Source organism: Rhinopithecus bieti, unplaced genomic scaffold (genome assembly GCF_001698545.2).
Source record: "Rhinopithecus bieti isolate Rb0 unplaced genomic scaffold, ASM169854v2 scaffold_17939, whole genome shotgun sequence".
NCBI classification, from domain to species: domain Eukaryota; kingdom Metazoa; phylum Chordata; class Mammalia; order Primates; family Cercopithecidae; genus Rhinopithecus; species Rhinopithecus bieti.
Window position 1 is genome coordinate 1,061,182 of NW_016809446.1, and position 14,477 is coordinate 1,075,658.

The 14,477-nt window shown below is 38.2% G+C and overlaps 1 protein-coding gene across 2 annotated transcripts in view; it reads left to right on the forward strand.

Moving 5' to 3' along the window:
* PTH2R (parathyroid hormone 2 receptor) overlaps positions 1–14,477 on the forward strand; it is a 141,754-nt gene that overhangs the window by 121,764 nt on the left and 5,513 nt on the right. For both annotated transcript variants that reach the window (XM_017889351.1, XM_017889350.1), the window contains exons 10-11: positions 7,062–7,156; positions 14,218–14,356. In XM_017889351.1, coding sequence (XP_017744840.1) covers positions 7,062–7,156; positions 14,218–14,356 — 234 coding nt within the window. The remainder of the gene's footprint in view (positions 1–7,061; positions 7,157–14,217; positions 14,357–14,477) is intronic.

The window sequence follows — 14,477 nt, forward strand, 5'->3', positions numbered from 1 at the left end:
TATTTGACTTAGAATTATAGAGTTTTGGAGCTGGGGGTACTCTTAGATTTTGTTGAGTCTCACTAACTTTACTAGTCTACAAGCAGTCAAACTCACATCCAAGGTCATACAGGTCATTAGTGGAGGAGGTGCAACTCATAATAGTTTTTATTATAGGGTTGGTAGTTATGTGAACAAGTGTATGAATCCTGTGTGAACTCTTACCAGTTGCTGACTGTACTATGATTTAGCCTCTTTTAAAATGAAGTTTTCTAAAAAGGAAATTGGATACTCTAATATTTACTTCATAGGGTTATTAGGAGGACTATGTAAGATTATTAAAGTGCTTAGTATAACCTATGAAAAGCGTTCAAAAATAATAGCCTATAATACAGGTAGTAACACTACTAATACTACTACTAGTGATAGCATGGTAATAGTAGGGGTGTAGTAACAGAAATGGTGGTTCATGTAGTAGTGATATAAGCTTATCCAAGTCTTTCTGACACCATCATGAAGTTCAGAATAGGGAAGAGACAGCACCAAACTCTGTCTGAAGGGCTTAATAAAGGAAACACCAAGAAGGTGAGATTTGAACGAAAAGTATGAAGGAAGAGTAGAAATCACTTACCTAAATCACTTAATAGGTAAATCGCAGAGAAGGGTTTTCCTGGCATAGAGATTAGCCCATGCCAAGTGGGCATGTTATGTTTTCTATGGCTGGAAGGAACAATGCATCTGCAGAATGTGCAGAAGATCAGACTGTGAAGTTGGATGGGAGTGGACTCATGTCGTGCTAAAGCACGTTGGAATTTTCCTTAAAATTGTGAGGAGACATCAAAATATTTTAAGCAGGTTAGTAAGCAGATCAGATGTGGGTTTTAAAAAGAAAACTCTAGAGGTATTATGATGGGTAGATAAGATGAACTAGCTTGGAGACGCAAATGTCTAAGAGAGGTACTATTCACCTTTAAATGCATAGTTCTATTTGATTCTGACAACTATATGAGAGACTGTACTCTTGATGCAGCCTTCCAAGAAAGAGACAGGAATTAAAGAGTTTTATCAAAATGGTAACAACCATAAATAACTGTCAGCTGCTGATATGAGTAATGGAAGGAGATCAGCGTCAGCAGCTGGTGAGCTTGGGCAGCGAGCGTGATGACAATCCATGTTTTTTGCTATTTGATGAGAGTTAGTCCCACATATTCCATTCATTTAAATCTATTTCTTTGGAGATGCTGTAAAGTCTCAAAATATTTTCCTTTATAATGAGTTGATTCATCTTAGCTGAATTAAAATGTGAATGTGCAATAAGAACTATTTTTTTAAAGGCCCAAGAAAAGGTAAATATTGTCATAAAATGTAAATGTATAACTAATTTAATGACATATCTTTTATATTTGAATAATAGAAACTTCTTCCAGGGTCACCTTTCTTATAGTACATACGTCTAAGCTGTGCTTATAGAATAGGAGTAATAAAAGAGAAAATCCTAAACTCAGTGTTTAAAGCAACCCTTAACTGGCATTAAAAAAAACAAACAAACCATAAAACCTATTAGGGAATTAGGGTCTGTCACTCATTGAGACTTTAGAATTCATATGCTTATTTTTTGCAGTAGTTCAGGCAGTAGTTCCTTTTCTGGCAACTCCATAAAAATCATTCATAGAATCAAAGAATGTTCAAGTTGGGAAGCATTTTGGGGATAGCTTGCCCAATGTTTATCTGATAGCATTATTGCAGAGATTTTAACCTTTAAATAACCCTCCAGAGAAGTAATGTAACTGACAGCTTGTGGTTTGCGTTAGAGATGTTGACAGGTATGAGAAATATATGGGGCATTTGTGATTATTTCTTTTTCAGGTCACTTTTTATTGGCATGTATTTACTTACTCTTAGATGTTTGTTTCATCATGCCTCACATCATCATTGTGTATCCAAGCTGAGAACTAATCTTTCTGGTCAATAAACAGTTTGTGATGTTTATCTTGGGTTTGCTCATTGTATCAGTAATGATTAAATTTGAATATTGAATGACATTGAATGACTAAGCAAGTAGGCGACTCCTGAGGAAGCTGCATACTACATAGAGTGCATTAAACACAGAGCTAAAATGTTTTTTAAATAAATGTTTTGTTTTCCATACTTGTCACAGGGTATCTTAGGGAACTCTGGCAGAAGAAATAAGATGGAATTTCTAATAAAGGGCTTTAGGAAATATTTTAGGTGATAAGTTTTAAAAATATTCTATCTAGTGTACTTTTCAAAATATGAAAAGAAAGGGACAAACAAGGTACATGCTTCCTAGCTGTTGTCGGGTGAGTGATTCATTTTCTTTCAGTTGCAGGGAGAGGTGCAGTCACCAAAAACAAGGGTTGACTGGGAAGGAAGGAGTTTTAAGAAAATGGATAAAATTTAATCTCTGATCATTGACACAATTATAAATACCAAACTGATTTTCCCCAGAGAAAATCTCCCCTTCAGAACTCCTTTTCTTTTCTAAATCAGTTAGAAATAAAACTTTAAATGAAATTAAAGCTCTAACATTTGCCATAGAAACTGTCTCCAAGTTATAAATTGAATTCCGACTGATTAGAAATGAACTATATATTTTGATCTTTATATTTGTGATACAGATAATCAAATTATAGTATTTGATAGAGATCAGGGAGTTTATTACCTGTTATGTAAAAGTTCAGCATTTAGTACCAATATGCAAATAAGCAAAGCAAAAAAATTCTTATGTTTGTGATATTGAAAAATAAGCCGATACATGGGTTGAGCAGATATGACGTATTTAGAGTGTCTCTGAGGGCAACTAACACATAGCATCTCTCTTGGCTTCCCTGATTCTAAACATGTTAAGATATAAAGCAAGGGAGTGAGGGAGAACCTTATTGTTCCAGGAGGCTGGGGTGGATGATGTGACCCTAGGTCTGTTAGACAAGTGGGTCTATTGAAGAATCCCATAATTAGTCAGGATCTTCCCACCTGGGCACGGGATGCTAAGGGGCAGGCTCCTATCCCTGGAGATGCTGCAGAGAAAGTCTGCTCACTGCAAGTTACCTTTCCTATGCCTAAATTTTTACTTCTTTCTATGATTACATCTTTTGCAAGTTATGCCTAGAAGTGAAAATTCTACATTGAAGGGGGATGTGCTGATTAACCTCAATATAAATAGTGTTTACAGTGTGCACATCTTATTCACTTTTGTATTCACTCTCATTGGACAAATCTTGATTAAACACCAAGAACATTGCAGGCCCTGTGCGACACACTGGAGAAGAGAGAGTAGAGGAGAAGACAGACACCAGTTTCTTCTCCCGCAGCTGAAGCTTAGTGAGTGAGGCAAACATTTAAACATGAAAAATGCTTCTGAGAATAAGTGACATTCAGCCTGAACCCTGATAACTGACCTAGGAAGGGTGAGTGAGTGGAGAGAGTAAAGGATCCAGGCAAAGAAAACTCCAGTAACCAAGTCTCAGAGACAGGACAGCCTGCGCTTCCATGGCTGAAATGTTTTCTTTGTGTTAGTTCATCTGTGGTTCACTCTGAACAAATCTTTACATTTGTTTAAATAATTACTTGCAGGCTACATGTTGGGTACAGTGTACACTGCTCCGGTGATGGGTGCACTAAAATCTCAGGAATCACCACTAAAGAACTTAGCAATGTAACAGAAAACCACCTCTACCCCAAAACTATTGGAATTAAAAAAAGAATCTTTAATTGCAAAATAATTTGATTTCTATGTTTGCGTTATTTTAAAAACATATTTACAAAAAATTAATTCTATGTGTTATTGGCCTTAATGTTTATTAAAGGTCATGTTATTCTAAGCCTTCTTTCTTTTTTTAGATTTCTTTGCTTTGTTTTGTCTGTAGTTTGCTTCAAGCAAAATTTTTCCTACGGTAATTTACATGAAATATGCAAGAACTCTTTAATGATGTTTTTCTTAGAATTATGTCTTAATTTTAAAAAATTACTACTACTACTACTACTACTACTACTACTACTACTACTACTAAAATCTCACCAGAAACTTCCTCTTTGTCTTATTCTCTTTTATTTCTTTTGCCTGGTATAAAATGCCACCTTCCCATTTGCAGACTCAAGTCTTCCTTTAGTGCAAGATTTTTCTTCTGTTATGTTTTTATTGATTTATTCTATTTGTTGTTGTCTTTTCTTCAGAAAGAGAAGTAATCTGCCACATCCTCCAGATAGGTATCTTACACCTCATATACCTCCTCACACCAGTCTTTGTTCTTCTTCTTTTCTTTTTTTAGTGGCTTAGAAGAACATGCATTTGCTCTCTTACAGTTCTGAAAGTCAGAAGTCCTAAAATCAAGGTGTCAGTAGAGCTACCTTCCTTCTGGAGGTGCTGGGGGGAATCTTAATCTTTTTCAGCTTCTAGAGGCCACTGGCATTCCATGACTCTTGGTCCCTTCCTCCATCATCAAAGCCAAAAGTGTAGCAATTTCCACTCTTAAATCCCTGGCCACATCCTCACTTGAACGCCCTTTCTCAAACTCTCAAATCTTTGTTCTTTTTCCCTCCCTTTGGGAGGATTCTTCAAGTGTCTCCTAAATTGCTGAATTCATTTTTTTGCTTTGTCAGATCTACTGTTTGTTGTTCTAATACTGATTTTAAAACTTGGTTATATTTTAGATTCCATATAATCTTTTGTTAATCCATCCTGCTCTTAAATTTCTGTCTCCATCTCAGTCTACTCTTAACTCAGTTCTATTTTATGGACACTATAGTGCAGTGGTTAATGGTGTACGGTGTGGATACAGGCTGCATGGGCTGCATTAAGGCCCTGCCACTTGCTAGCTGTGTGGCTAGGAAAAATATGTGGAATCTGTGCCTCAGGTTCCTCATCTGTGAAATGGGGACAAGAAAATGCCTGTCTCATAGAGATGCTATGAGACTAAGAGTCAATTCATTTGCCATGGTTAGTAGTCAATAAAGTGGTTTCTAATTCACCCATAGTCTATATTTTTCTAAATTATTCAGACTAATTATTTAGAATTTCATCCAGCTGTTGTTGCTTGTATCGGTATGTGTGTATATATGGCATGTGTGTGTTTGTTACTTATCTTTTAAGGCATCAAGTTTTACTCAGCCTTAATATTTTAAAATTCTTAATTCTTTCCATAATCAATTTGGTTGGCCTTGAACGTATCTTCTCAGTTATTAAATGGATGGACTGTTTGGCATGTATTTCCTTTAGTCAGTTTTCTGGGAGTGGAGGGTGCAGATTTATTTAGTGTATTTTACTAAAGGACTAAGTACTTGGTCCCTTGCCTTTTAATAAGGTGAAGCTTAAGGTTGGCTCATCAGAAGCCGTCTCTACTTCTTCCTTTTCCAGGACGGGGCGTGACAAATGGCAATCCAGCTGACGTTGCCCCACAGGTCTCCCAGCTTCAGCTCCTAGCACTTAGTCCTTCACCCAACCGTTCCATGCATCACTCCCCAGTATCTTCACCCTAGCTACATCCTGTTGCCGGGGGCTGTTGTCTTAGAGGGACAAGAATTAATGGGGCATGAAATAAATCTTGTCATTCAGAAAGTAGCACTCATGTGCTTCTTTCTCAGTGACCTGAGCAGTACTCAAGTAGCTTTTCAACTTCTCATTAAAACAAATCTGTCTGCGGGCTGCGAGTTGTAGTGGGTGAAGATGGAAATCCTCAGCTCTCATGTTTTGCATCTTTTTGTCCTCCTGAACAGAAGGTATCAGATGGTGGTTAAGGATTCACGATAGAGACTCACATAGACCTGGTTCGAATTCCAGCCGATTGGTGGGTATTCCAGGTTAAAACAGGTTAAAACAGTTAATCTCTTTGAGATAAAGTTTCTTCAGCCATAACAAATGGATGTAAAAAAATAAAAGTGTCTCCTCCATGCTCATGTAAGGTTTTAAATTAGAAAATGTTCAATAAATGGCAGCTGTTGTCAGCCTGGAAACATCCCTTTCCTTTCATCAGCTCACAGCACAACTTTGTTTTCCCCCATGTGTGGGGCTCAAGACCTAGCCCTCAGTTCTTGTAGAAAGTTGTGATTGTTGAGAGGTGCTCACAGGGTTGTCAGTGGTAGGATAGCAGAGAGGTTGGTGGTATGTTCAAGGCTGATACAGACAGTCAGCTGAATTTGGGACTGAGACACACAAATTCTCTGATAACCAAATTCCCTAACTTCCAGAAGAGACTGAGGACTCTGCAAGACAAGTTATCCCCAGGACTACAGGACTTGATGACTTTCTCTTCTGCCCCTGCTCTGGCAGGGACACAGTGCTTACTGTTGGCAATCTACATTTCCATTATTCCTAAGCACTAGCACCTTCTGGAAAGCAGACATTTCCCAGAATTTCAGGCCTCGATCTCCTTATGACCCCAGACCTGGAGACATGTGTTCTTCATCTTCATCTGGAATGTCTTCACTGATCCTTGAGGACCTCAGACAGAAAGGGATTTATTCCTTCGACACTCCCCTCCCTCCCCTTTTAAAAGCCAGGACTTGATTATCTCTAGTGGTATTCACACTTACAACATTTAAAAAAATCAATCTAATTGACTACACTGGGAGCCTTTTCTTATATAGCATCTTACTTCCCTTAAAAAAAAAACACCTCATATCACCTTCACCCAATACTTTTCATACATCATAGACAGAGTGGATCCCCGAAATAGCTCTATTATTCCTCTCCCTAAAGAAGAGACATAGCTGGGAATTCATTTTAAAGAGGACAGTTGATTACATTTATATAATAACTATTACCCTTTGTCCTGCCAGTTTGCCAAAGGGCTTCATCTAAAATTCAGTTTAGAAAGGCCCCATGGATCCCGGCAGATCATCCTCTGGTATTTTCAGTGTTGTTGAAACTTTATATTTCTTTGTGTTTTCATGAAGGTGAATCAAGAATCACTAGCCTTCCAATATCTGATCTCAGGTTCCCCTGTTCACATTTATGAAATGGGTAATTTTTCTTATTTGAATGGAAAAAATTTCAACTTATGTAAATGTTTATAAAAATCTTGAAGACTAACAATAATTCTTTGTAATCTTACCTTCTTTTTCAGCTGAATTTTATTCTGTTTCTGAATACAGTTAGAGTTCTAGCTACCAAAATCTGGGAGACCAATGCAGTTGGGCATGACACAAGGAAGCAATACAGGTAATTTCAGGACAGGCACCATCAGAGGAAATATTTTCCCTCCCTCCCTTCCTCCCTTCCTCCCTTCCTCCCTTCCTCCCTTCCTCCCTTCCTCCCTTCCTTCCTTCCTTCCTTCCTTCCTTCCTTCCTTCCTTCCTTCCTTCCTTTTTTCTTTCTTTTTCTTTTTGGCAGAGTATCACTCTGTTGCCCAGGCTGGAGTGCAATGGCACAATCTCAGCTCACTGCAACCTCTGCCTCCCGGGTTCAAGCAATTCTGATGCCTCAGCCTCACGAGTAGCTGGAATTACAGGCATGCGCCATCATGTCCAGTTAATTTTTGTATTTTTAGTAGAGATGGGGTTTTGCCATGTTGGCCAGGCTGGTCTCAAACTCCTGACCTCAGGTGATCCACCTGCCTTGGCCTCCCAAAGTGCTGGGGTTACAGGTATGAGCCACCGTGCCCAGCCTTTGGTTACTATTTCAAGTAAAGAACAGATATAAATTGATTTGAAATACCTTTAAGAGATTAAATTTATGAATGTATATTTATTGTGTGATTTATCAGAAAAGCATATATATTAAGAAAACATAAGTAAATCCAAAGACCACCTCTTGTGCTTAAATTCTAAGTATATTTTAAAATCTGTTTTTAGCAGGTTAGGATGTTCCCATCAACCGTATGTGAACTCACAGAAAATATCTTGATGATCTTGGCAGACAATTTTATTTGCATTCTACAAATATGTCATAACTGAAAAGATCAAGTAGATTTGCTGTATTGTTTCTAATCTTTACATCAAACTGTCTCTCACTAAATATGCAAATGTATTGATTGAGAGAGGTCCATTCTTCAGCCTTTCATGAGGAAAAGGACAATCAAGTGTTTGTGATCGTTATCAAACTATCTTCAGGTTGTGTGCATTTCTCATAATGATCATTTTGGAAATTTTGAATATCAGTGACATCTATCCAACTGGACATCCATTTATCAGGTAGATGTGGTTTTGGTTTTATAATCTTCAGTTAACTATTTATTTCTGCCTCAGATTGTTATGAAATGCTATCTCAGACATAGAGAGGAAAAACATAGTCAGCATTTTGATCTTCTCTCACGAATCTTCCATAAGTCCTCGTTGATTTAGTCCTCTCCACCATTTAGGTCGTATTTACTGTTGAGCTGCAAAGACTACAGGTATGGCCTACAGGATTCACAGTATCCTATGCCCATAGGATGCTCAGTATTAACAAATCAGCAGCTGCCAGTGCCAGTTATTTTTCGTGTGCTGTCAGTGGTAGTATTACACATTGTGCATGAGTTTACGGTGAAAGGTCTATGCTATACTAACACAGCTTATCTCTCACATCACATCCCATCTGTGAAGACACAGGCCAAAAGATAGAATAATAAGAAATGTAAATAACTTTTCACTCTTCTTCATAAAGTGGAAGAGTATAGTGGTGTTTGGAAGCTACTTACTTCTCTAGTTCTGAACAAAACTGCGTATTTCTATAGTTCTGAATGACATGAACTAATATTTTTAGTAAAGTGTTGCCCAAGGGACATGAGAAATTTTGGAGGGAACAAAGAGTGACCTATCTTTAAAAATGGATAGAATAGACAACATTTTGAATTAATTCGTGGAGGATTATTTCCCAGAACAATTGAAGAGAATAATTTATCAAGGATTGAAATAATCAACTACTGAGAATTCAGAATAACTTTGAAATAATCTGGTGCCCAGAAGATTTCAAGTATGAAATTGTTAATTAGAACAGTTTAGACTAATGGAAGTCAGAAAAAGTATTTTTCAGCCAAATACATTTTTTAATGGCTGAAACATATTTAATATCCTTAATTATGTCCAAAGTTAAGCCACAGATAAAAATGTAGTGAAAAGTGACTCTTTTTTTTCAGAGAAAAATGTGGGAACCTACTTGACACCAGTTTGAGAATTCAATTCCATATTCTGTTTCTGAGGCCATAGATTTTCAAGTTCAAATAGCATCTCACTTTTTAAATAGGCTTAGGAAAATTAAATCTGTGTCCCTGTCTCAGTGACATTCCTACAATGAGGGTTAATTGAGTATTTAAATTTATATCAGCTAATTTTTTTACCTTTACACTTATCTTCCATTCTGTTATTTCCTTTGTCTAACAAATGTTCAAATATTCTTGCTAAAATAAAACAATACAAAATTTCCAAATGGTGGCATCTAAAACAGTTACAAAGCATGTTTCCATGCATACTACTATGAAAAACTAAAAACACCTTTCAGAGCTGAGATAATCTCTCCAGGTGAATGTGCACTCACATACAAAAAAGACAGACTTCTGAAAAGTACATAAAATCTCTTAGTTGGCATGGTGGTTTAAAATGGAAAGGAATTAATCAATCAGTTCTTAAAATAATTTTTTATTTTGAGATAATTGTAGATTCACATACAGTTGCAAAAATCATACAGAGAGATCCCATATATCCTTTGACCCATTTCCCTCAATGGTGACATAGTGTATAACTACAGTTTACAATAATTTACCTTAAAACAAAATTGTATGAGTAAAATTCAATCATCTATTAGATTTAATAACACAGATAATGCATTTTTTTTCCTTTTAAATTACAACTCAATTACTTCATAAAATAAGAAGAAGTTGCCAGGCCTGGAAAAACAAGAGATATGAAAAAATGCAAGATTTGGTGAAAAAGAATACTTGGATGTTTTGACTAATTTGACTTCCCATTTAATGTTAGACAAAACTCATATTTAATGTTTATTATTTTTAGAATAAATCCAACCAGTATTTATCATGTAGCATGCTAGTAAAGAGGAGAGGTTTTAAGGCCGCATCCATCACTTACTTCATCACACTGAGTGAATACTTTCTTTCTCTGAGCCTCTGTCCTCTCTTGGCAATGGGACAATAATAGCTCTCTCCCATGGTTGTTAGAATAAAATGAGGCAACCAGCATGGGATGTAACAGGAGCATGGTGCTTGATGGCCAGTAGCGTCATCTGCTGAATGCCCTCTTTGAATCCTCAATTTAGGTGGGGATGGGTAGAGACAGAGAGAGTGGGAGTGGTAGATATTATGATTGATTTAATTAAATAAAATGAGGAAAGTACCAACAGAGATGCCCATACAAAGTGCTATGTATACAGAAAGGAGGGAAGGATTAATTCAAGGCCACGGGGGATCAATCAAGAAAGGCTTAAGAGCAATAGTAGTTTCTTTTTAAAACTAAATTGATTCTTAAAAGAAAATCAGAGATTTTCTAGAGCTGCTCACCTGGAGAGAAATCACTTAGGGAGAGAGAGCACAGAATTAGGAATCTATTTTCTAAACAGAACACTGAGTCCCAAAACCACCTGACTTCTTTGCATTCCCCTCATGGCTTTGCCCTTGGACACAGAGCACACCATGTTTCCAGCAAGCCAGAAGACCGCTATCAGTTGGTACATCCCTGAATCATCTTATTAGACAGCTGTGCATTTTCAGAGAACCAGGGTGTAAAAATGTACCATGTGCATGGGTGACCATATGGACGCTCAAAAATATCAGTGCCCAGGATTGCTACATAATTTGAATAGAGAGTAAATGTCCATTTTAAGTGAACAGCCAGACCCATGACCCATGTACACATTTGCCTGGCATATGCAAACTAGCAAAACTCATCAATATTCACAGGGCTATAATTAGTTACATTCCACTGAACAGAATTTGTATTTCTATGGGCAGGAATTATTTGCATCACTGTGGTAGGCATATTTCTATACTGGCCCCCAAGATTCCTGCCCCTGGGTGTATAAGCCTTATAAAATCCCTGCTCCCCCAGTATCCTTCGCCTTGAGTGTGGGTAAGACCTGTGATGGGGTAGCCTTTCCATTGGTTAGTTTACTTTATATGACAAAGATGTTAGGATAGTCATTCCTGTGATTATGATGTGTTATATAAGATTCCATCCTGTGAGCCTGGAGAGAGATTCTCTGGCTGACTTTGAGGAAGCAATCTGACCTGTTGTGAGGGCCTATAGCTAGAACCTGAGAGAAACCTACGGGTATTGAGTGACCCCTGGTTGACAGCCAACAAATAGCCCTGCAACTGCAAGAATCTGAGATTTTTCTAGCAATGTGAATGAACTTAGAAGTGAACCCTGAGGCCCAGGTAAGAATGCAGCCAACACCTTAATTTCAGCCTTGAGAGACTGTGGGCCAGGGACCCAGGGTATGTGCCTGGACTCCTAGCCTATAGAAACAGAGAGAGAATGAATGAGTACTGTTTTAAACCACTAAATTCATAGTAATTTGTTATACAATAGAAGATGAATATAATTACTGCCGGTTTTCTATAAATGAACTTCTATCTCCATGGAGTTATAAAAGAGCTTAGTCCTAGAAAAAGAGGGAGAAAACCCAGATGGCTGAGCCTGCAGGATACTCACTACATTTTGGTTGCCTAAAGCAACTTTTCCTTAACTCTGCATTGAACCAAACTGTCCCTAATGTTCACATTTGTGATAATTTCACAATGTGCTCCATTGGTGTAGTCTTTGTTTTCACTTAGTTTTGGGCTCCTAGTCATACACAGTAGGAAAAATCAGCAGCTTGATTCTGAGAACAGTCTCTGGGAGGATTTACCCTTTCATCTTAAAGGAGGAAATATAATTTTTGTTTCAGAGTGATGTTTGACAAGACTTTCAGGGTTTTGCAAGTGAGTTAATGCTGTCCCCTTTTATCTGATTAGGCTGAACTAAAAGGCCATGAAGGCACTCAGTGTCCTGCCCAGATAGGCAGTGATGGAAAGAGGGCACTCACCATCAGGATTCAGGAGAACAAGCACATCCCAGGGAGCCCTGACAGTTGAAAGGACTAGTTTGGTCAGAGGAACCCGCTGTTTATCAGAGATCTTACCTTGGATGGAACAGATTTAAGGTAGAATCTTCATATTGAATAGACTATAGGTAACTTGAAGTATGAGGTGTGAGGACCAGGAGCAGCATAGGATAAAGCCCATAGGCTGCAGGGAAGCTCTGAATGTGAGGACGAGTGGGTGGAGCAGATGGTTCAGGCACTAGTAAGAGATAAGACAGACAGAGGACAATGAGGTGGAGCAAATGTGCAACCCCACCTACGTCTACACTAGGCATTTCAATATGATTTCAATATGATTTTATAGAACACTTTAGCTCCTATTGTCAAGAGGGTTATGATAGGAAAGTGTATGTACATGGAAGACGGTTCCCAGTGGAGCCTGAGAATATTATAGTTCATATGGACTTCTAGGCCCTATTTCCTCATTTTGGAGATAAAACTAAATCACAATCACACAGGTAGTTAATATCAAGTCTGGAACCTGAATTAAGATCTCTGCAGCGTTAGTCTAATGTGATCTCTACTCACTCACACAACTTATTTCCAAGAAGAAAAACAGATAAATAAAGCAGCTGGAGGAAAGACTAGTGAGAAAGGAAGAGGATCAATTGTTTGAGATTATTAGAGTGTAAATACTTCACAAAGAAAGGGCGATATTTGCAATAAGTATGAAAGAAGAAGCCAGATTTGGTAATTTCTTGGATTAAAAAGTATAATGTCATCCACCTCAGGAAAACCTCCCAGAAAATAGTATGCTTGAGGGTGCTAGCTATCTATTGCTGCAAAAGGAATGACCACAAACCTAGTGGCTTAAAACAACTCCCTTGCTATTTCCCAGGTTCTGTAGGTCAGGAATCTAGGTGTGAATCCCCTGCTTCAGGATCTCTTACCAGGCTGCAACTGATTTTTCAGCTGGGACTGTGGTCTTATCTTAAGTTTGGACTGGGGAAGAATCTACTTCTAAGTTAATGTGATTGTTGGTAAGATTCAGTTACTTGCTGGCTGTTGTCCAGATGCCACGTTTCCTTGCCACATGGGCCTCTCAGTATAGCAGCTCACAACATGGTAGCTTGCTTCATTGAACCAAGCAGGAGAGCCAGTCTGCTAGTGAGATGAAAGTTACAGTTTTATGCAATGTAATCTCAGAAGTGGCGTGCTGTCATCTTTGCCATAATCTGCTGGTTAGAGACAAGTCCCAGGTCTTGCCTACACCTAGAAGGAAAGGATAAAACAGGGGCATAAATAGCAGGTGGGTGATCATGAAGGCCCACTTAGAATAACCATCATATTGGAAAGCCTGGGATTCTTCCAAATACTTAAGAACATTTATAGAAAGAGGCAGTTAAGGAGAATTATGAAAATATATCAAACGACTTAGTTTGCCAAAAAAATAGACAAAATAGACCTATAGGCACTTTGAGACAGAGTATTTGGCAGAGAATATTCAGAGAAGGCAAGATGAACTGACCACATATGGCTCATAGAAAAATATAAAATGTCTCCCAAAATAAGCATCATCAGTGAAAAATGGAGATACAAATGTAAGAAGAAACAAGGGAATAATGATTTTTAAAATGAACAAAATAAGCTGAACTACTTCTATGAAAGTAAAGGCAGTTAATCTGGATGGAAGTAATACTTCTTTACATCTCAAATGGTTAAAGGAAACTTAGGACAGAAAAAAGGCATTCTACAACTTTACGTAAATAGTATCCTTTAAGCAAGAAGAGTGGAAATGAGACTGAAGAGATTTAGGGGATAGCAATTATAGGGAGTGAGAATAAACTACCTGATTTAGTATGTAAGTGACAGAAAGAGGAGAGAAGGGAAAAAACCAGCAGAAGCAGTGGGATCCAAAGAGATAGGGAAAGGTAAGCCCAAGCCTGGACAACATGGCGAGACCCCTTCTCTAAAAAAAATAAAAAAATAGCAGGCATGGTGGCAAGTACCTGCAGTCATAGCTACTTGGGAGGCTGAGGCAGGAGGATTGCTTGAGCTCAGGAGCTCGACGCTGCAGTAAGCTGTGATCACGCCACTGTATGCCAGCCTGGGAGACAGATAGAGTGAAACGCTGTCTCAAGAAAAGATAAAATGAAAGGGTCAGCCCCACCCCCATTAGCTCTGCTAAGTTTTTTTTTTTCCTCCAGCATGCTGTCTCTACTGAAAGGCACTCTAGTTAATGAATGAAAAGGCTTGCTGTTCTCCTTTAGGAAACTGGCCAAATCGACCCTGGTCCTGGTCCTGGTCTTCGGAGTGCATTACATCGTGTTTGTGTGCCTGCCTCACTCCTTCACTGGGCTCGGGTGGGAGATCCGCATGCACTGTGAGCTCTTCTTCAACTCCTTTCAGGTAAAGGGTGCTGCCTAGTCATCTGATTCTTGTAATTTGCTTCCCTCTCTCCCTCCCTTCTTTTCTTTCTTTCTTTCTCTTTCTCTTTCTTTTCTTTTCTTTTCTTTTCTTTTCTTTTCTT